Genomic DNA, 21,757 nt, shown 5'->3' with positions numbered 1-21,757 from the left:
GGTTGGGAGTTCTAATGGGCCACATTACAAAAATATGATGGCCTGCATAGCAGTGGTTTATTAATGTTTCTCAAAACAGTTAATTTTGTTTATATTGTTGAAATGGATACAATTGTTTCTACTAGATTTCCATTCCTGGGGATCATGCAGTGGAAAATGGCTTCGAAGGAAATAAAACTAACTCCTGAATGAATCAACTTGTATCCTAGCATTGGTAGCCTCCATTGCTGGTTTCGTATTGCGTCGTGTTTTTTCGGTCATTTCCGCCGCATCTCCTTCCTGTGAGTTGATAGAAGCAAAAGCGAACGTTGGACGCCATTTCTTGTCGGTTTCTTATCTTTTGTTTGAAATAACAATTTTGGTTCACTCCTCAGATTTGCATATTGAATTATCAAATTATTTGATCCTGTGCACTGTACGCTACAATAGGGAGGGCGCCATCCAGTCCGATTGGCCCTCGGTCAGATTCGGCTCACATCGTTCGTTCTAGGAAAAATGGACGAGACGGACTCGGCAACGAAAGGACTGGCACTGGATGAAGGGTCCATAAGCGCCGCTGTTGAAACTGTGGAGGAGGGGGTGGATTCGGATACAGAATCGGAGGCCGAAGTCACAACGATGACGGTAATAGGAGAACCGGGGAACATCGACATTGGAGCCGAGTCCTTACCGAACCCTGACGATGCTGAAGCAACGTTTGCGGGCAAGTTTTTGTAGCTAGCTTAATGTAAACGCTGCACAATATTGCTGTACTACTACCAGCTATACAGTAAACCGTTGATATCAGGGCCAGTTTAGCTAGATTGGTAACAGCTAGATAATCTGGCTAACTTGCTAACGTTAGCTATATTATCCATTTATTTAGCAATAGCAGGACATTTACTAAAAAGTTTCAGCTCTCTAGCTATTTAACTTTAACTAAACGTTTACACTAGATGTAATATCGCTAGACTGCAAAACGTTTCAATAACATGTAGCCTACAATTACAGCAACAGCTACATTTTATTTAATCATATGCCAATTCATTAAAAAGCTGTACGTTAATATGTAGTTTTGATTCATGTAGTCAGACTCAAAGTAAAATACATTGTTGTCATAAAATAAAACCACATAATTCTTCAATCTGTCTCATCTTCAGAAGTGACCACAGTCACTGTGGCAGGTGTTCAGGCTACCGAGGACAATGTCTTCACCGCTACCATGGCAACCTCAGCTTCTATACCAGAACACGTTCTTGTAAGTTTACCAACCTTGAAGTTTTATTTAAAAAGTCTGCAGTATCTAATTCTAGTCCTACTGTCCTACTCTCAAAATCCACTTCACCATATCATCCAGTGATCAAATTCTAACCAATACAGTGTTCATGTTTAACGTAAGCAAACCATGAGCAGCCATGCCTAGCTGGCTCTGCCAGCAGGATAACCCTCCTCTCCATGCTAGACTGGCAGGACCACCCTGCCAGCATGATAACCCTCCTCTCCATGCTAGACTGACAGGGCCACCCTGCCAGCATGATAACCCTCCTCTCCATGCTAGACTGACAGGACCACCCTGCCAGCATGATAACCCTCCTCCCCATGCTAGACTGACAGGACCACCCTGCCAGCATGATAACCCTCCTCTCCATGCTAGACTGACAGGACCACCCTGCCAGCATGATAACCCTCCTCTCCATGCTAGACTGGCAGGACCACCCTGCCAGCATGTTAACCCTCCTCCCCATGCTAGACTGACAGGACCACCCTGCCAGCATGTTAACCCTCTTCCCCATGCTAGACTGGCAGGACCACCCTGCCAGCATGATAACCCTCCTCTCCATGCTAGACTGCCAGGACCACCCTGCCAGCATGATAACCCTCCTCTCCATGCTAGACTGGCAGGACCACCCTGCCAGCATGATAACCCTCCTCTCCATGCTAGACTGGCAGGACCACCCTGCCAGCATGATAACCCTCCTCTCCATGCTAGACTGACAGGGCCACCCTGCCAGCATGATAACCCTCCTCTCCATGCTAGACTGACAGGACCACCCTGCCAGCATGATAACCCTCCTCCCCATGCTAGACTGACAGGACCACCCTGCCAGCATGATAACCCTCCTCTCCATGCTAGACTGGCAGGGCCACCCTGCCAGCATGATAACCCTCCTCTCCATGCTAGACTGGCAGGACCACCCTGCAGATCAGTGACAGCATGCACCCCCAGAAAGCCACCCTGATAGTGGTGCACACGGACGGAAGCATCGTGGAAGCAACAGGACTGAAAGGCTCTGCTGCGGTCATGACCTCTGGTGAGTCTTACCCCAGAACATCTCTCTTCATCTTCCTTTCCGACAAACACAGAGCGAACGTTTAGTTATCTGTGTTTCACTCTGGGTTCCTGGCAGGCCCCCGGACTCCCTCCACGCCGATGACCCCCAGTCAGGACAAAGATGGCTGCTCCAAATACAACTGGGACCCGTCTGTGTACAACAACGAGCTGCCTGTTCGCTGCAGGAACAGCAGTGGGATCCTGTGCAAGAACAGGCTGGGCTCAGGTACGAGGGTCCACTAGAGGGAGCCCTTGGACTGTTGTGAATATGGAAGTTGTTTCTGCTCTCGTGGTCAGCGCTGTAGCAGCTAGACTGGTTTATTTGAGTTGTTTTATCTAAGCAACTGTGTGTGCATGTACGTATGCACCTCTCAGGTATTATATTCTGAAATATGGATGAACCAGCGGTGGAGGTTTCACTATACATGGGTATGGCATGTCCCACACACATCTGAAAACAAACCTACGTTCCTGGAGTGAACCTGTTTGTCTTGATGTGTCATCCATATTTGAATCTGGCCATCTTATCCTGGAATGCGATTGAGGCTGAGCAGTCATAGAGTAGAGGTCCTCCAGCTCCTGGTCTCGGCTGTACTGACCCTGGTCCTGTGTGGCAGGAGGGAAGGGCCGCTGCATCAAACACAACAACAAGTGGTACACTCCCACGGAGTTTGAGGGTATGGCGGGCCGGGCCAGCAGCAAGGACTGGAAGAGGAGCATCCGCTATGCTGGCCGCCCGCTGCAGTGCCTCATCCAGGTGAGCTGGGATACCAGGCCTGGGGGGGGGAGTTAGCATGTGGTGTGTGTGTGAGAGTTAGCCTGTGGTGTGTGAGAGAGTTAGCCTGTGGTGTGTGAGAGAGTTAGCCTGTGGTGTGTGAGAGAGTTAGCCTTTGGTGTGTGAGAGAGTTAGCCTGTGGTGTGTGAGAGAGTTAGCCTGTGGTGTGTGAGAGAGTTAGCCTTTGGTGTGTGAGAGAGTTAGCCTTTGGTGTGTGAGAGAGTTAGCCTTTGGTGTGTGTGTGTGAGAGTTAGCCTTTGGTGTGTGTGTGTGAGAGTTAGCCTTTGGTGTGTGTGTGTGAGAGTTAGCCTTTGGTGTGTGTGTGTGAGAGTTAGCCTGTGGTGTGTGAGAGAGTTAGCCTGTGGTGTGTGAGAGAGTTAGCCTGTGGTGTGTGGAAGGGACTGACTCAGACCTGTGTGACTGACAGGAGCGGATCCTGAACCCTCACGCTGCGTCCTGCACATGTGCGGCCTGCTGTGATGACCTGGCCCTGGTGAGTCACGGGAGCCATGACCTCCATAGCAACATCACCTCCATAGCAACATGTCCTGCTAGCCTGCCGATATACACAGCTGTAAACAGCCCACTGGTCTCCACAAGTCTGGAGGACTCTGTAATAAGGGAACCTTACAAAGTTGCTGTGTCATCCCAACCCACCGGACCTGTCATGTGTGGAAGAGATACGACGACTCTATGTGTATAACACAAGTACACGTGCACATGGAGAGTATGCACAGACACAGTCTGCTGTTTTTTAATCCTACAGAAACTCAGACCTGTCTCTTTTCATTTTTTCCAGTGCACAAAAGATGGCGAGTCTTTCGGAGCAGAAAACATAAATATGGTAATAAGAATAGATGATTTACTTTCACTTGTGGAGAAGACGACAAGCAGCGATTGATGTTTCTTATGCTTTTTTATCATTCTGCTGATTCACAGATTGATTTCCAGAACAGGGCCCAGTGTGGCCAGACAATAGTAAGCCTACAATGCTTGGTTTTCAGTTTCAAGAAGATTTTATTAACAAAAAGCATTTTGTTTTGCTTTTCTCAGCAGGCAGCAAATACACATTTAGGGAAGGCTAGTTTCACCAGCTCCAGAAAGTATGAAGCTAAACGTTAAAATATGTCACCTAGCTATGAAAGAAAAGGAGGAATAAAATGTATGTTTTTCATGTCTCTGCTGTCCAGACTGGTCCCGTGAGGTTGTTTGTCCCGTACAAGAGGCGTAAGAAGGACAACGACCAGCCCTCCACCCCTGAGAAGAAGGAGCTCCCCCCAGCCAAGAACATCACACTGGAGCCAGGAGCCACGTGTGAGTCCCTTAAACCCTCTCCTGTCCTCTCCTGTCCTCTCTTCTGCTCTCCTGTCCTACTCTCCTTCCCGCTTCCCTCCTCCAATCGTTCTCCCCTCCCTCCTCCTCTCCCTTCCTCTGCTCTCCTCTCCTGTCCTACTCTCCTCCCTGCTCCTCTCCTCTTCTCTCTTCCTCTCCTCATCGCCCTCCTCTCCCTTCCCCTCACCGGTTGTCCCAGACCGGTTTGGCTGATCTCTTCACAATGTTCAGTTTGAGAAGGGCGTCTGGTCTTTCAACCTCCTGTACAGCCTGCGGTCGAGTGTCTGCGGTCCCCACAGCAGCGTGGTTGCAGACGTGTGTTTAGAGGCATGGCAGACGTGTGTTTAGAGGCATGGCAGACGTGTGTTTAGAGGCATGGCAGACGTGTTTAGAGGCAGGGCAGACGTGTGTTTAGAGGCAGGGCAGACGTGTGTTTAGAGGCAGGGCAGACGTGTGTTTAGAGGCAGGGCAGAGGACAAAGTGGAGGCACGTCACCGGCCTTGTCAAACTGACACGGCGGGTAGCGTCTCCCTGCAGTTCAGGCCGATATATGCTTGGGACACATGGGAACGCCCTCGTCTCCGAGGAACGCCCTCTACGAGCTCTCCGTCAGCCCTCGGAGAGCCCCGGAGAGCTCGACGTGCACCTCCTGAATTTTCTAACTATCCGTCGTAATTTCAGAGAGCTACGGAGACCCCCTTGGCTGTGATTGGTCAGTATTAAGAACCGCTTGCGTCAGGGGCGGGGGCGCCGTGATAAACAGGACGAACAGAATCCTTTGACCGCCATTGCTGTAAGTTTTTACAATTCATATTTCAGCTAAACAGTACATGTAAATCAGCATCTGAATTAAAATGTGACGAGAAATGGGCAGTGTAGTTCCTGAAAATTTGCGTATTTTATTGATGAAACGGCTAATTTGTAAATTTGCTCCGACTTCTCGATAACCTAGGTAAATAAACACTCCACGACGACTTACAAAAAACCGTTGCGCCACCTACTCTTCTGGCGGTGAATTGTTTTCAGCACCCACAGCCTACGGAGAACCATAAACGAAGTCTATCCGTCCGTATCCGTGCGCCCGCCCATCCGTAAACGGAGACGCAGAAGCATATTTCGGCCTTTAGCCCTCGGCTCCCTTGCGTAGCGGCGATTAGCCCTCGGCTCCCTGGCGTAGCGGCGGTTAGCCCTCGGCTCACTGGCGTAGCGGCGGTTAGCCCTCGGCTCCCTGGCGTAGACAGTAAACCTGTCAGGTTTATTTTAATTAGTTTTTTTTGGGTCATTTTTCATGCTTTAAACAGCAAATAGCCCAGGCTGGATTTGACCCCAGGTTGCTGCGGTAAGGCCTCAGCCTACATACTACGACCCAGTCAGCCAGGTGTGAAGGTGTTTGTCTATCAGCCAGGTGTGAAGGTGTTTGTCTGTCAGCCAGGTGTGAAGGTGTTTGTCTGTCAGCCAGGTGTGAAGGTGTTTGTCTGTCAGCCAGGTGTGAAGGTGTTTGTCTGTCAGCCAGGTGTGAAGGTGTTTGTCTGTCAGCCAGGTGTGAAGGTGTTTGTCTGTCAGTCAGGTGTGAAGGTGTTTGTCTGTCAGCCAGGTGTGAAGGTGTTTGTCTGTCAGCCAGGTGTGAAGGTGATTGTCCGTGTGTCCCTCAGTCACCGTGTCCACGTCCGGACAGATCACCACGGCCGGCACCCTGACCTTCGACCGGACGTCCGCAGACGACGCCAGCGCCATCTTGACTGAGGGCTCAGCTTCCAGCGACGTCTTCTCCAGCAGCTCAGGTACCTGCAGCCTCACACACCTCACCCTGCCTCACACCTCACCCTGCTTCACACACCTCACCCTGCCTCACACACCTCACCCTGCCTCACACACCTCACCCTGCCTCACACACCTCACCCTGCCTCACACACCTCACTCTTCCTCACACACCTCACCCTGCCTCACACACCTCACCCTGCCTCACACACCTCACACACCTCACCCTGCCTCACACACCTCACACACCTCACCCTGCCTCACATACCTCACACACCTTACCCTGCCTCACACACCTCACCCTGCCTCACACACCTTACCCTGCCTCACACACCTTACCCTGCCTCACACACCTCACACACCTTACCCTGCCTCACACACCTCACTGTGCCTTACACACCTCACCCTGCCTCACACACTTCACCCTGCCTCACTTCACCCTGCCTCACACACCTCACCCTGCCTCACACAGCTCACCCTGCCTCACACACCTCACCCTGCCTCACACACCTCACCCTGCCTTACACACACCTTACCCTGCCTCACACACACCTTACCCTGCCTCACATACCTTACCCTGCCTCACACACCTCACTGTGCCTCACACACCTCACCCTGCCTCACTTCACCCTGCCTCACACACCTCACCCTGCCTCACACATCACCCTGCCTTACACACCTCACCCTGCCTCACACACCTTACCCTGCCTCACACAGCTCACCCTGCCTCACACACCCTATCCTGCCTCACACCTCACCCTGCCTCACACACCTCACCCTGTCTCACACACAGCTCACCCTGCCTCACACACCTCACCCTGCCTCACACACCTCACCCTGCCTCACACACTTCACCCTGCCTCACACATCACCCTGCCTTACACACCTCACCCTGCCTCACACACCTCACCCTGCCTTACACACCTTACCCTGCCTCACACAGCTCACCCTGCCTCACACACCCTATCCTGCCTCACACCTCACCCTGCCTCACACACCTCACCCTGTCTCACACACACCTTACCCTGCCTCACATACCTTACCCTGCCTCACACACCTTGCCCTGTCTCACACACCTGGTACCTGCAGCCTCACACACACCTCACCCTGTCAGGAGGGGGGTCCATGATCCCTGTGTTGTGGATCAGCTGGGGTCAGTAGCGTTGTTCCTGGAGGACCTAACTTCAGACCAGCACGGCCGCCCTCTCATCTTCTCATTGGCCAGGATCCCTGGCCCCACAGCAGTGCTGATTGGTTGAAGTGTGTGATGATTGTAGCGTTCCTTTCTTCTTCTGTGGTGTTAACACGGCCCTGTGGGAGACCCTCTCTTGCTGCTCGCTACACAAACAGCCATTACCACTTCCTCCTCTCTACCGCTGATACTCTCCCTTCAGCAAATGAGACCAGGTTTGAGTCATGTTGAGCTGCAGTTTTCCCTTCAGTTTGTGACTAACACTCACACTGAAGGACTTCCTGTCTTTTGTAGTCTCACTCACTCACGTCTGAGTCCTCCCTCTCCCTCCAGCTGGTGGCGGAGGGAGGCGGTACTTGCATGGGGAAAGCAGAGGCCTTGGTAACACTAGACTACCGTTACTTGGGCAACACAGAAATGAGGTCCATTTATTTAGTTTGTTGCATCAGTTTTATTCTGCTGCATGTCTTTAGTGTACTGTGTGTGTGTGAGTGTCTTCTCATACATGGCTCTCGTCAGTCCTCTCATAAAATACAAATGAAGAAGTTGTGAAACAGTTTTCATCCTTCTGTCCTCTGTGGAATACTTCCATATCAATGCTATAAAGACAAGGAGGGAGGGAGCAGATGGAGGGAGTAGGAGATATAGAGAGAGGGATAACCCTAACCCCTCTCCCTCTCCCTGACCCTCCTACAAATGAACACGACTAACTCCAGCAGAGATGGAAGCCTACACACTCTTGGATCCCCCGCTCATTAGAGGCAGAGGAGAGAAACTGGTGTTAGAGGCAGGGGAGAGATACGGGTCATGGAGGCAGGAGAGATACTGGTCATAGAGGCAGGAGAGATACTGGTCATGGAGGCAGGAGAGATACTGGTCTAAGGTTGAAAAAGGTGTATTTTTTTGTACCATGTTGTAGATGCAGGAGCTGTACTGAAGGTTTGATGTGAAAGAGCAGCTCTGGCTGTAGAGCTGTTGGTATGCCAGTCTGGGAAACGTCTGCACAAGTGTTACTGAATGAAAGCACTAATTATGTCAAGCTCAGATTACCTGCAGGAAGTTTAGGAAACACATGAGGACCTCCTGAGAAGGGACGTGTTTACATGCTGCCTGGCCTTGCTGGTGGTGCAGTGATCGGATCTGGAGATGTCCTGACCTTCCTCCCTCTGCTCGTGTGTTCTCAAGGGAACAACGAGGGCTCAGCGTCTCCCTCCTTGCCCAGGCACAGTGCTGATGCCTTTTCTCTCCTAGACCCTCCTCCATCCCCCTCCATCCCTCCATCCCCCTCCCTTCATCCCTCCCTCCATCCCCCTCCCTCCATCCCCCTCCCTCCCTCCCTCCATCCCCCTCCCTCCATCCCTCCATCCCCCTCCCTCCGTCCATCCCCCTCCCTCCCTCCCTATTGTCTGGCTAGAAAGCGGCGCTGCAGGGAGCCTAGCCTCTAATCCTATCACAGCTGTGCTGTGGAGACCAGGGGCTACACTTCCCCTCTGAAGGGCTAATTCTCTCTCTCTCTCTCTCTCTCTCTCTCCCTCTTCAGCTACACTCCTTTCACTTTCTCTGTCTCTCTCTCTCTATTCAGCTACACTCCTTTCACTTTCTCTGTCACTCTCTCTCTCTTCAGCTACACTCCTTTCACTTTCTCTGTCACTCTCTCTCTCTTCAGCTACACTCCTTTCACTTTCTCTGTCTCTCTCTCCCTCTTCAGCTACACTCCTTTCACTTTCTGTCTCTCTCCACTTATTCAATGTGTCTTTTTCCTCCCCCTCTCTCTGCCCTCCCTCTCCTCTCTTTAATCTCTCCTGTCAGTACATCTCTTTCTCTCTCATCTCTCTCCTCTCTCTCTCCTCTCTCTCCCCTCTCTCTCCCCTCCCTCTCTCTCTCCTCTTTCTCTCTCCCTCCTCTCTCTCTCCTCTCTTTTTCTCTGACCTCTCTCTTTCTTCTCTCTCTCTGTCTGTGTCTGTAATCCCTCACTCCTAATGACTGGTCCTCCCTTCTCCATCCTCTCTCCTGGATGCAGTTCAATTGCCTGTTAGTTTCTGAATGATTTGTGTGAGTAATGTCTCCTCTTACTGACTGTCATCTCAAACGTATTAATCATGTGTGTTTGTGTTTGACAGTGTGTGTGTGACAGTGTTTGTGTGTGACAGTGTGTGTGTGTGTGTGTGACAGTGTGTGTGTGACAGTGTGTGTGTGACAGTGTGTGTGACAGTGTGTGTGTGTGTGTGTGTGTGTGACTGTGTGTGTGTGTGTGACAGTGTGTGTGTGTGTGTGACAGTGTGTGACTGGAGGTAGGAGTGGGCTCTGTGTGTCTGGAGGTAGGAGTGGGCTCTGTGTGTATGGAGGTAGGAGTGGGCTCTGTGTGTATGGAGGTAGGAGTGGGCTCTGTGTGTATGGAGGTAGGAGTGGGCTCTGTGTGTATGGAGGTAGGAGTGGGCTCTGTGTGTATGGAGGTAGGAGTGGGCTCTGTGTGTATGGAGGTAGGAGTGGGCTCTGTGTGTATGGAGGTAGGAGTGGGCTCTGTGTGTATGGAGGTAGGAGTGGGCTCTGTGTGTATGGAGGTAGGAGTGGGCTCTGTGTGTATGGAGGTAGGAGTGGGCTCTGTGTGTATGGAGGTAGGAGTGGGCTCTGTGTGTATGGAGGTAGGAGTGGGCTCTGTGTGACTGGAGGTAGGAGTGGGCTCTGTGTGTATGGAGGTAGGAGTGGGCTCTGTGTGTATGGAGGTAGGAGTGGGCTCTGTGTGTATGGAGGTAGGAGTGGGCTCTGTGTGTATGGAGGTAGGAGTGGGCTCTGTGTGTATGGAGGTAGGAGTGGGCTCTGTGTGTATGGAGGTAGGAGTGGGCTCTGTGTGACTGGAGGTAGGAGTGGGCTCTGTGTGACTGGAGGTAGGAGTGGGCTCTGTGTGACTGGAGGTAGGAGTGGGCTCTGTGTGTATGGAGGTAGGAGTGGGCTCTGTGTGTATGGAGGTCGGAGTGGGCTCTGTGGCTTCTGTTGTTCCCGGCTGGCCTGCCTGCCTCTCCGATACAGGAAGATTCATCACTGGAGACCCTCAGGTCTACATTGCTGTTTCAGTGTGCTGGACCATCCACACATACCCCACCTCCTTTGTGTGTGTGTGTTTTTCACTGGGTGTGTTCGCTGGGTGTATTTGGGGTATCTGTGTGTGTGTGTTCATGTGCTCATGGTATGTGTGTGTTTGCGGTCTGTATGTGGTTACTGTGTGCGTACGTAAGGGTGTGTGTGTGTTTGTGTAGCGTGTGTGTATAGAGTGTGAGTATGTGTGTATATATAGTGTGTGTGTGTATAGTTATTATAACCTTTATTTAACCAGGAGAAAAAACCCATTGAGATTAAGAATCTCTTTTTCAAGGGAAACCTGGCCAAGACAGGCAGCAGCATACATACAAATATACTTACAAAAATACAAAAGGAGACAAAATATAGGAGTTAGTGTCGTAGCCAGGTACATTAAAAACATTTACATTTTAAGGAATCTGTCTCTAGCTCTTTAATTTTTAATTTAAAAGCATTAAGCGAGATTAATTCCTTTGGTTTCAAGACATTTTGCAACATATTCCTTGCCGAGGCTGCGGAGTACAGAAAAGCCCTCTTTCCAATTTCCGTACGGGCATAAGGTACAGATGATAGCATGACGCAATCCTGAGAACGCAGAGTATTTCCCGGCACTCTTCTGCTTTATAAGGACACACAAATAGTATGGGAGCAGACCAAGAATGGCCTTATATATAAAGGCGTACCAATGACCGAGACTACGGGTGGTCAGAGCAGGACATCCTACCCGAGAGTATAACTCACAGTGGTGAGTCAGAGCTTTGCAGTTTGTAATGAACCTTAAGGAAGCATGGTATGCTGTGTCAACCTTAGGAAGACACTGAGCAGAAGAGTGCATATACAACAGATCTCCATAGTCCAGTACAGATAAAAACGTGGCGGCAACAAGTTGCTTTTTTACATTAAAAGAAAAACAACTTATTTCGAAAATAAAAACCCAGCTTTAGCCTCAGCTTTTTCACCAGATACAGAACAGAATAGTGTGTGTGTGTGTGTATATATAGTGTGTGTGTGTGTGTGTGTGTCAGCTGCACATGTACTTAGGGTATGTGGTCTGTCTAGCCTAATTTCCACTCACATTCCTCCGATGTTCTCTGTTCCTGTATCTGGAACTCTATAAATACACCTCCATATGCAGGTGGAGAGCCGGCTTTCAGGCCAGGCAAGGTCACAGGCAGGAACTAAATCTGGAAGCTGGACACCATTCCATTATTTTTTAATTGTTGTAAAGATGGCCAATAGACAGTCCTAATGATTAACAACTGGTAATTGTAAATCATTGATCTGTACATCACAGTGTAAATGCTTCCATGCAGTCTGGTATCATGTTGGTATTTTCAGTGTGTTGTTCCCTGCATGTGTTTGGCTCCACATAGATGAAGGTCATCAGGCATGTATGGTTCAGTGGTACATTACATCTACATGGCAAACTATAAATGAGGTAAACAGTGTTATGGCTGTTCTAAATAGTTCAAGCAATTTTTCCACTTGTCCAGGTGTACAGTCGTGGCCATAAGTTTTGGCAATGACAAATGTTCTGTTTTGCAAAGCTGATTCAGTATTTTAGGAAAATGTTTTCACATGTTTCTATAGAATACTGGAATACAATAAGGCACATTTCCTTTTCTTTTTTTAAGCTTTTTTGGGCCGAAAATGTTCAATATATGGAAATAGTCCCCTCTTTTTTCACCTGGGTAGAACTAGTTCACACTTTCCCCTGTGCTGATGATATGACTTACTGAAATTATGTTAGCAGTCATTTTATGCCAAGGCCCAGCAAGCTTTGCAAACACAAAATGTATTTCGCTCCCAATACTTTTGGCCACGGCTGTAGAATAGCAGGTGATTTAGTGCCTGTGTGATCTGCAGTATACATGAAGAAACGAGATTCATAATTTAATAATGACCTTAGTATGGAATGATTTTAGAATATCTTAAATGTTGTTAGGGAACGTTTTTCCTCTTCGACCTGTTTGGCAGAGATAACTAGGTCAGAGCACTTTGTTCTAGATGCTACGGGTTACAACTGGCATGGTCCTTTCAGAAGTCACTGAAAACTTTCCACTAATACTAAAAACTGAAGAAACTGCTCTCACCTTTCCAAAGCACTCCTGCACCCACTTTAAGAACGTGTTGGAGGATATGTGTGTTGGCCAGTGCATGAAGTGGGAAGGTGCCGGTACTCTTGCATTGGCAAATCATTACGATGTTTGAGATTTCTACAGTGAAAAACATAACTTGGAGATATTAGTGGTACAACAACAATTTATTGTTATTTATTGTTGATGTCGGTGTCATTGACTAAGGTAATGTTTAGGCTGGTAGCTGCAGACTCTTCATTTACGCTTGCTGTTCCGCTCACATCAACGTTAAAGGTGACATGACAGGAAAACTTCACTTTAGGAGGTTATTTAACATTAAAGGAAGGCTAGTTCCCCTAGCCTGCCTTTGGTCCCCCAGTGGCAAAATTTTTCGATAGGTGTAAACCAAGCCCTGGGTGTTCTTCTCCGCCTTTCAGAAAATGAAGGCTCAATTGCTCTGCTTGAAAATCTCCTCTTTGTGACGTCACAAGGAGGAAGGTTACCTCCTCTCTCTTCTTTGCCCGCCCAGATAATCTGGCCCGCCCATAAGAAACTGAGCTACGACCGTGCAAGTGTTTTTATCCTCAAGAGACATCATGGCTTGCAAATGAACGAAGCATTACATTTGCTCAGTTTGGATGTACAAAGGAAAACAAAAATCTTTTTACTGTTCCTTCATCCGAGCCCAGTGTCTTAATTTTATTTTCTCTGGAAATGCGCCTACACAACTTCTGTTGTAGGCGCATTTGTTTTGTATGTCTGCGCCAAACACTTCAGCCACGACTGTTTCTTCAATTTTAGCTAATACAAAACTGGCCTTGCTGAAATTAAATTCTGGATCAGTACTAACTCTCCTTCGTCCAGCTACTAACCTCGGACAAGTAAGTTAACTAACGCTATATTATTTTGTAGCTTTACTGTATATGGTTACCTAGCTTGCTACCCTTAGAATGTGGCTGTAACATTAGCTCTGTAGCTAACAGCTGGGTTACTGTTGCTAATGGAAAGGTAGATAGCATCAAGTATGTGTGAATACACATGCTGTAACGTGAGTGTTGTACACTTCTTTGTTATTTGGATAACCGTTCTGCTGTTGGTGTTATGGCGCGCGCGATATCCGCCTTTCCCCTCATTGAAATGACTGAGTGTGTACCTCTGCAAACCAGGGTTATCAGATGAGAATGGGCAAATTCGAGGCATCTTACAGCAACGGGGCTACAGCCATTGCGATACAGACATTGGAAACATTAGCGCATGGTGCCGCCCCTCCGCTCCTCATTAGCATTTAAAGCTACAGACACCAAAACAGCGCGTTCTGAGGAAAGCTCCTTGTGGGACTGCTAGTAGTGGCTGTAATTCTGCACCAAGGCTGAATTTCGGGAAAGAGACGTGTCTGAAGAAGAGACTAGACTGATACAGTATTAGGGGACCACTAAGGCCTATATAAAAGCATTCAAAAACAGCATGTCATGATGATTTAATGTTAGTTTAAAGCTCCTGATTCGTACCCGATGTTTCTGGTTGGACTTGGACCTCTGTTGACGTGTCTGGCTCTGGCACACGCGTTCTTTTAGTACCTTTCTGAAGCCAGGCTAACATAACGACTTACAAACTCCGAAACTGTACACACTTTTTTAGTTTCTAGGGTTTCAGCAATGAAAAATCTGTTACGCACTTACGCAGGCATCGAACTAGCGTCCGTGGAGAAGCGAACTTCTAATAGGGTGGGCCGACCATCGACATGTATATATGTTTATGGGGCCAACTGCTTGTCTTTACGTGATTCGTCAAGATCTGAGGTAAGTCACGTAGTGCTAGTGCGCTCTGGGTAGTGTAGTTTATGTAACGTTAGGGTAATTACCAATCTCTCTGACACTGATGCTTTCTCTGTCAGTGGTAGAGTACCGGGCCGGCTACATGGGAGAAGTAGCGGTAGCAAGAAAAAGTGCAGGTACGCTTAAAGGGGTCATTGATTGCAGAACCGAATTTACCTTGTCACAGTTGAATAACGACAGTTCAGTGGGTAAAATGGACACACAGTCAACCTCAAAGTCCATTGACACCTCTTTCCTATGCAAATCTCACAATTGAAAAATTTAGCTGTAAAACGGTAGGTTTTGAAAAAGCTCCACCTTTTTTGGATCTGGTCTGTATCAAAATTTGCTGCGCTGTGTACTTCCACAGAATTACAAAGAAGAACATTTTCTATTTCTAGCATATTGAAAATGGACTACGGTGGTAAATGCAGTGTTCCAGGCTGTACAGGGAATGCTGACACTGTCTTCCCAAGGAACCAAACACTCGACGGGCTGTGATGTTTGTCTATGAGAAGATCCCTGTGCAGTTCGTTATCATTTCAAATGATATCTAGTCAATCTGTTGAAAACAGTGTTGTGTAGACACAATAGATTTATTTGTAAGTTTTTATTTGATGTTTCAGTGAGTGCTGTTGGCCGTGTTGAGTCTTTGCTCCGCAGCTTCACTCGTTGTAAACCAACCAATCAGCGCGCAGCTCATCTATTCATGAGCATACCATAAAAGGAGAAAACCTCGTGTTTTTTCCCAGGACAAATTCACAGGAAGCGTCAGCGGGCATAGAAAAGCACCCGTGCCATTTTCAGCCCAACCAATGTTACATAACCTATTCGGAGCCCCTAAGGAACAGTGTGAAATACCCCCAAAAAACAGTCAATCACCCCTTTAAGAGTAAAATGTAGAAGTGGCGGTACTGCGTACTGGTGACTAGCGGCCCACTTCGAGCACTGGTGTTGGGAGAAAAATGTCACTCCTACACTCTATTCCCACAATGTCTGTAACTGTTCTCCCTCCCTCACCTATTCTTCTCTTCTTCGTCCTGTCCCCTCCATCCTCTCCTCCTCCCCCTCAGTGCTGACTCCTCTCCCAGCCCTGGCTATAGCCCCCCAGCCCGTGCAGGCCAAGGTGGCCCCCCCATCCCCAGGCCTGGGCAACGGGCTGGAGGTGGGGGCCGGGGGGGCTGCGGGGCCCCTGGGCGACCCCCAGAGGACCTGGTTCTGCCTGGAGGAGACGGCCAACACGCTGCTGTCCAGCGTGCAGCAACTCAAAACCCTGATCCAGCAGGCCAGGCAGCAAGCTGGCCAGCCCGGCCCGGCCCCCGGCCCCACCCTGGGCCCTGGGCCCCCGGGTCAGGACAAAGCTCTCAGCACCAGGAAGGAGGTGAGCGCAGCTGTTTGGGAGGAGAGGGGGACTGGAGAGGTAGAAACTGTACAAGTAAATGTGTATATGTAAATGTGTGTACTGTTTGGGGCCTGACCTAGCCTGACCTAGTGTAGCTAGCTAGGTAGTTGTGTATAGTGGTTGTTGTGAGTCCTGAGTGTGGTGTGGTCTGCAGCGCACTGCAGCTCAGCCCTTCCAGATCTCCTTCACACACCCAGACGACCCCGACGGCAAGAGAGAGCCGGAGATCACAGAGATCATCATCAACGTACGTGGAGACGCACTCACACATGCACACTCACACCTACACACTCACACATGCACACACGCACACATACACACTCACAGAGACACTCACACACGTAGACACACAGTATGGAGAAGGAGGGGGGGGATGGGGGGGATGGAGGAACACACATCTACACATCACGCTGTCTGCTGTCCAGGGGAGATCACACGTGTTGATACGGCAACACCACAGCCTGTTGATTGGTTGTTTCGATTGTAGTTTTTTGACTGAGGATAATGAGTTCTGATGAGTAGGGCATGACTAATATTTTAGATTTTTGGCTCTGGGATGTGTGTGTGTGTGTGTGTGTGTGTGTGTGTGTGTGTGTGTGTGTGTGTGTGTGTGTGTGTGTGTGTGTGTGTGTGTGTGTGTGTGTGTGTGTGTGTGTGTGTGTGTGTGTGTGTGTGTGTGTGTGTGTGTGTGTGTGTGTGTGTGTATGAGCAAAGTCATTAGTCACACTCTTGGCTGAGGCAGTGTAATTACAGTGGTGTAAGTTAAAGGGACAGTTCACCCCAAAAGAAAAAAACTGTTTGAGATAAGATGACACTCCTGACATGTGTGGTTTGTGGATGCTGATTCTCTGGTTCCTCCCCTGAAGCAAGTGTGTGTGAACTGTGGGAGAGAGGCCATGAGCGAGTGTACAGGATGCCACAAGGTCAACTACTGCTCCACCTTCTGCCAGAGGAAGGTAAGACTCCCCCAGGCTGGGTGGGGACACCTGGGACACCCGGGGACACCTGGGGAAACCTGGGACACCTGGGAACGCAAGATGTTATCAGGCCTCTTACATTTAAATGGGAGATGTAAAAAATATATGAAAAATAAAGTATCAAGGAATACACTTTGGTCTTTTCTGTCAGACCTTCTCAAGATGGTGATCAATGTGTCAGTCTGGTCACTCCTGGTCTCTGTTCTGGTCTCCTCTCTCTCCTGGTCTCTCTCCTGGTCTCTGTCCTGGTCTCTGTCCTGGCTGCAGGACTGGAAGGACCATCAGCACAGCTGCTGCCAGACGGGCGGAGTCGGTTTGCAGGAGGAGGTGGCTGCCATGGCAACCATCGACATGGAGAAAGTGAAGGTGTAGCCGAGGTGTCGATGACTCTGACAGCGTCTAGAAGGCATCCCCACCTCCCACCAGCACCGAGGGGCTAACTAACCCAGGCCAGGGCTAGGACCTGGACTACACACCAGACTAACTAACCCAGGCCAGGGCTAGGACCTGGACTACACACCAGACTAACTAACCCAGGCCAAGGCTAGTACCTGGACTACACACCAGACTAACTAACCCAGGCCAGGGCTAGGACCTGGACTACACACCAGACTAACTAACCCAGGCCAGGGCTAGGACCTGGACTACACACCAGACTAACTAACCCAGGCCAAGGCTAGTACCTGGACTACACACCAGACTAACTAACCCAGGCCAGGGCTAGGACCTGGACTCCACACCAGACTAACTAACCCAGGCCAGGGCTAGGACCTGGACTACACACCAGACTAACTAACCCAGGCCAGGGCTAGGACCTGGACTACACACCAGACTAACTAACCCAGGCCAGGGCTAGGACCTGGACTCCACACCAGACTAACTAACCCAGGCCAGGGCTAGGACCTGGACTACACACCAGACTAACTAACCCAGGCCAGGGCTAGGACCTGGACTCCACACCAGACTAACTAACCCAGGCCAGGGCTAGGACCTGGACTACACACCAGACTAACTAACCCAGGCCAGGGCTAGGACCTGGACTCCACACCAGACTAACTAACCCAGGCCAGGGCTAGGACCTGGACTACACACCAGACTAACTAACCCAGGCCAGGGCTAGGACCTGGACTACACACCAGACTAACTAACCCAGGCCAGGGCTAGGACCTGGACTCCACACCGACTAACTAACCCAGGCCAGGGCTAGGACCTGGACTACACACCAGACTAACTAACCCAGGCCAGGGCTAGGACCTGGACTACACACCAGACTAACTAACCCAGGCCAGGGCTAGGACCTGGACTACACACCAGACTAACTAACCCAGGCCAGGGCTAGGACCTGGACTACACACCAGACTAACTAACCCAGGCCAGGGCTAGGACCTGGACTACACACCAGACTAACTAACCCAGGCCAGGGCTAGGACCTGGACTCCACACCAGACTGGTTTTCCTGAGCAGACAGAATCCACGATGACGGAATATATATTTTTTTTTTTTTCTTTCTGACCAATCCTAATTTGATGGTATGCTATAGAAATGGTATGCTAAAGAAATTCTGAAAATAGTTTTGGAGATCTGTTATTGGTTTTCTAGAGTCATCTGCGGACAGAATTATTTTCTAAAGCAGTGTTTGCTAAACACGAGACTGTACATGCTGTGTGTGTGGGAACACATGTTCCCTAGCATTTCTTCCACTGTGACATATTTAATTCAACAATATATTTTGTATTTATTTATTTATGAGTACATGATGTTGACTAAGCATTTAAATGGTTCAGCCTATCATATGTGCTGTAATAAAGATGTAAAAAGTGAACGTACATTTGCCTCAAGAGTTCATTAAAACCTCCAGTTTGAGTCCACCGTGTGCCTCATGACAGACTGAAATAGGAAAGTCCCTTTTGCAGGCCCTGTCGAGCCTCCCAAATGCCTCTTCTGAAGGCCCTGTCGAGCCTCCCTCATGCCCCAGGTAGACAACGCCTCTCTTCCTTCAGGAGCGTAGCTTTCAGAGACGTCCAGGTAAGCAAGGTTTATTGTGTGTGTGCGTGAGAGGCCTGCATGACCTCCCCCACTTGGAGCAGAGCTGCGAGCTGACAGCCTTGCCCTCGCCAGGCAATAATCCCTCAACAGAAGGCTGACTGGTGTTTGTTACAACACAGCCTGGTCAGAGAGAAGCCGGGTCATGTGTGTATGACATCAGCAGCGTGACGTCCAGAGCTGCCCCAGGACCTCGCTGTCAGAGAGCTCACTCGGTGTTCAGGGCTTTACTGTACTGGTTATTATTTAATGGACACTCCACATTAGTGAGATTAGCGGAGCTTTTCACAGTGATAGGCGTTAACTGCCCCACAGCTGCACCAGGGCAGATTAATCTGGAGGATTCCAGGTCAGCTGACCAGGAGAGGGGGAGGCCTTGGTGAGATCTGCCCCCAGCCTCACCTCTTAAATAATGAAACAATAAGTAATGCACTATTAATCAAATTGCATGTGAATTACATATTTTCTTTAAAGTTTAGAGTTTAACAACTTAAACGACAATCGCTCCTGGAAGTCATGAGTTTGACCTCCTACCTAGGCTGAGTCATGAGTTTGACCTCCTACCTAGGCTGAGTCATGAGTTTGACCTCCTACCTAGGCTGAGTCATGAGTTTGACCTCCTACCTAGGCTGAGTCATGAGTTTGACCTCCTACCTAGGCTGAGTCATGAGTTTGACCTCCTACCTAGGCTGAGTCATGAGTTTGACCTCCTACCTAGGCTGAGTCATGAGTTTGACCTCCTACCTAGGCTGAGTCATGAGTTTGACCTCCTACCTAGGCTGAGTCATGAGTTTGACCTCCTACCTAGGCTGAGTCATGAGTTTGACCTCCTACCTAGGCTGAGTCATGAGTTTGACCTCCTACCTAGGCTGAGTCATGAGTTTGACCTCCTACCTAGGCTGAGTCATGAGCCACCTAGTGGAGGCACATTCCCAGTAAGCTCATGGAAATAAAAACCTTGAGAAGTGAAATTGAACACCTAGTAAATTGTATTGACAGTAACATCCGGAACAATGAAATATAGACATAGGAAATTCATCTCCTTCTTCTGACGGTGCCCCGATGTGCCTTGCAACGACCTTGGCTGATAACCAGCTCTCCTTTTTATGAATATATTTCTAAATAAAAGGAGTAGACCACATAACTTGTCTTCAGGTAACACAGCAGATTTCAAAATCTTAATTTCAACCCAGGAGTGTTGACATAGGCATGTCTCATGGGAGTGGGCCTATATAAACACTTGACAAGTTAAAGGAACTCTTCAGGTGTCAGATGAACATTTTGAAATGAGCTGTGCAGGTGTACTAAAAGATGCCACTGTCTGACCTCACTACCTAAACAGTGTGACCACTGTCTGACCTCACTACCCAAACAGTGTGACCACTGTCTGACCTCACTACCCAAACAGTGTGGGCTGTTAACCTTGTCCCTGTCTGGGTTCTAATCCCTGCACCCCTGTGACACCTGTCAGTGTTTGTCACACAGCCACCCTGCTGCCCGTGCCGGGCTGAGGCTGGAGGGGCGGGGAGGGGAGGAGGACGAGCGGAAATGAGGATCTTCAGCGATCACATCCTCAGGTTTGGAGTGGCCTCCTCTCCCTGGTTTTGAGGGCTTCATCTGCAGAGCGGAAGGAGGGAAGGTGTGGAGAGATGGAGGGAGTGGAGAGGAGGAGGAGACGGAGTTGCTTGCTGCGGCGGCTGGCTAGCCCTGTGGTGTGCTCACACAGACCCCCCCCCCAGCTCTGCTAGTGTGGCCTCAGCCAGGGTGAAGTGTTTTCCTGGAAGTCCTTGCCTCCTGGCAGAGCGAGCTCCACACAGAGCACAGTCCAGGCCCCTCTCTCCTCCTAATGATGTTGGGCTGTGAAGGCCACAGTTTCCTAAAGAGACATGCCCATGTGATTGGCACGTACCAGAAGGGAGCATGTGTTGTGTAGCGGGCTGCTTACTTTAGATGTTAAATCTAAAGAGCAGACGGACTTACAATAAGTACAGGGACATTCCCCCGAGGCAAGTAGGGTGAAATGCCTTGCCCAGACACACAACGTAATTTGGCACAGCCAGGAATCGAACTGTCAACTTTCTGATTAATAGTCCGATTTCTAAACCTCTCAGCCATCTGATATAGCACGATGTCTACCTTAGCGGCACTCAAAGCACTTTACATTTTGCCTCTCATTCACCCATTCATACTCACACTCACACATACCGACGGCAGCTCGCTACCATGCAGCGCCGGCCTGCACATCGGGAGCAACTTGGGGATCAGAGTTTTGCTCAAGGATACTTCGGCACACGACCTAGGAGGAGTCGGGGATCGGACTCGCCAACCTTGCGATTAACAGACGACCCTCTGTACCCACTGAGCCACAGCCACCCCCGTCAGACACGCGCTACTGTGGGCAATGGGACCCAGTTCATCAGGAATCTCTGGGCTGCAGAGAGAAGGACGCTCATTCAACGTCACTTTGACATTAACGACCCAGAACCAGGGGAAAGGTGCTTCTCTGGAGGAAACACGGGGATTTGTTACGATACTGAACAACGCGGTAGGATGTTGTTGAAATGTTCTATTTTCTTGCGGGCATTTGGACCAAACATATTCTACAGTGTAGCCTGTTGTGCTACACTTGCAGCAACATTTACTGACCTGTTGCAGTCGAGCGTCCAGTAATATCCCTCCTCCTGACCGCCCACCTCTATGTGCCAAAATAAAATAACTGGTTTCCTTGGCCTGTGATCACATAGGGTTAGATTACATATTCACATATTCTCTCCCTGTGTGCGCAGCATTGCTTTGCATTGAGAGGTCGCTGCAATTTTATCTTTTCTATTTGGGTTGTCAGCAGGGGAGCACCAAACGCAGGCACAGGGGGGGGGGGGGGTATCTTCCTCTGCATATCTCATGAAGATGGTTCACTGTCAGAGTGGCTTTTGGTGAAACCTGGAGAGACGTGACATTTCATACTGCAGTGTTCGAGTCCCTGTGCTACTGAGAAGCCTG

At 49.5% G+C, this 21,757-nt stretch overlaps 1 protein-coding gene across 3 annotated transcripts; it reads left to right on the top strand.

The window, feature by feature from the left end:
• The first annotated feature begins 327 nt into the window (after window positions 1-327).
• Window positions 328-18,505, top strand: deaf1 (DEAF1 transcription factor). Of its 3 annotated transcripts, none has more exons than XR_010876562.1 (13): window positions 328-703; window positions 1,140-1,237; window positions 2,162-2,291; window positions 2,388-2,537; window positions 2,929-3,068; window positions 3,514-3,579; window positions 3,886-3,930; window positions 4,277-4,400; window positions 6,071-6,199; window positions 15,409-15,716; window positions 15,892-15,984; window positions 16,608-16,693; window positions 16,982-17,019. XR_010876562.1 is itself a non-coding variant. In XM_067234612.1 (13 exons), the coding sequence occupies exons 1-13, from the start codon at window positions 496-498 to the stop codon at window positions 17,084-17,086; spliced, it is 1,686 nt and encodes a 561-aa protein (XP_067090713.1). In that variant the 5' UTR covers window positions 328-495; the 3' UTR covers window positions 17,087-18,505. The 3 variants fall into 3 exon arrangements, 2 of the variants coding, with proteins under 2 accessions (XP_067090713.1, XP_067090714.1); XM_067234612.1 differs by having other exon boundaries at window positions 16,604-16,693; window positions 16,982-18,505; XM_067234613.1 differs by having other exon boundaries at window positions 619-624; window positions 16,604-16,693; window positions 16,982-18,505.
• Window positions 18,506-21,757: the final 3,252 nt, after the last annotated feature.

The sequence above is a fragment of the Osmerus mordax genome, chromosome 4 (genome assembly GCF_038355195.1).
Source record: "Osmerus mordax isolate fOsmMor3 chromosome 4, fOsmMor3.pri, whole genome shotgun sequence".
Taxonomy (NCBI): Eukaryota; Metazoa; Chordata; class Actinopteri; order Osmeriformes; family Osmeridae; genus Osmerus; species Osmerus mordax.
Note: the sequence above shows the minus strand (reverse complement) of the source record. Positions and strands in the feature narration are given on the sequence as shown.

What these genes read in the sequence shown, in the direction of transcription:
- deaf1 (XM_067234612.1), top strand. Translation starts at nt 496, where the DNA reads ATGGACGAGACGGACTCGGCAACGAAAGGACTGGCACTGGATGAAGGG. An exon ending in TGCTGAAGCAACGTTTGCGG is followed by an intron (nt 704 to 1,139) that starts GCAAGTTTTTGT and finishes TCTCATCTTCAG; the next exon opens with AAGTGACCACAGTCACTGTG. An exon ending in CGCTGCAGTGCCTCATCCAG is followed by an intron (nt 3,069 to 3,513) that starts GTGAGCTGGGAT and finishes TGTGACTGACAG; the next exon opens with GAGCGGATCCTGAACCCTCA.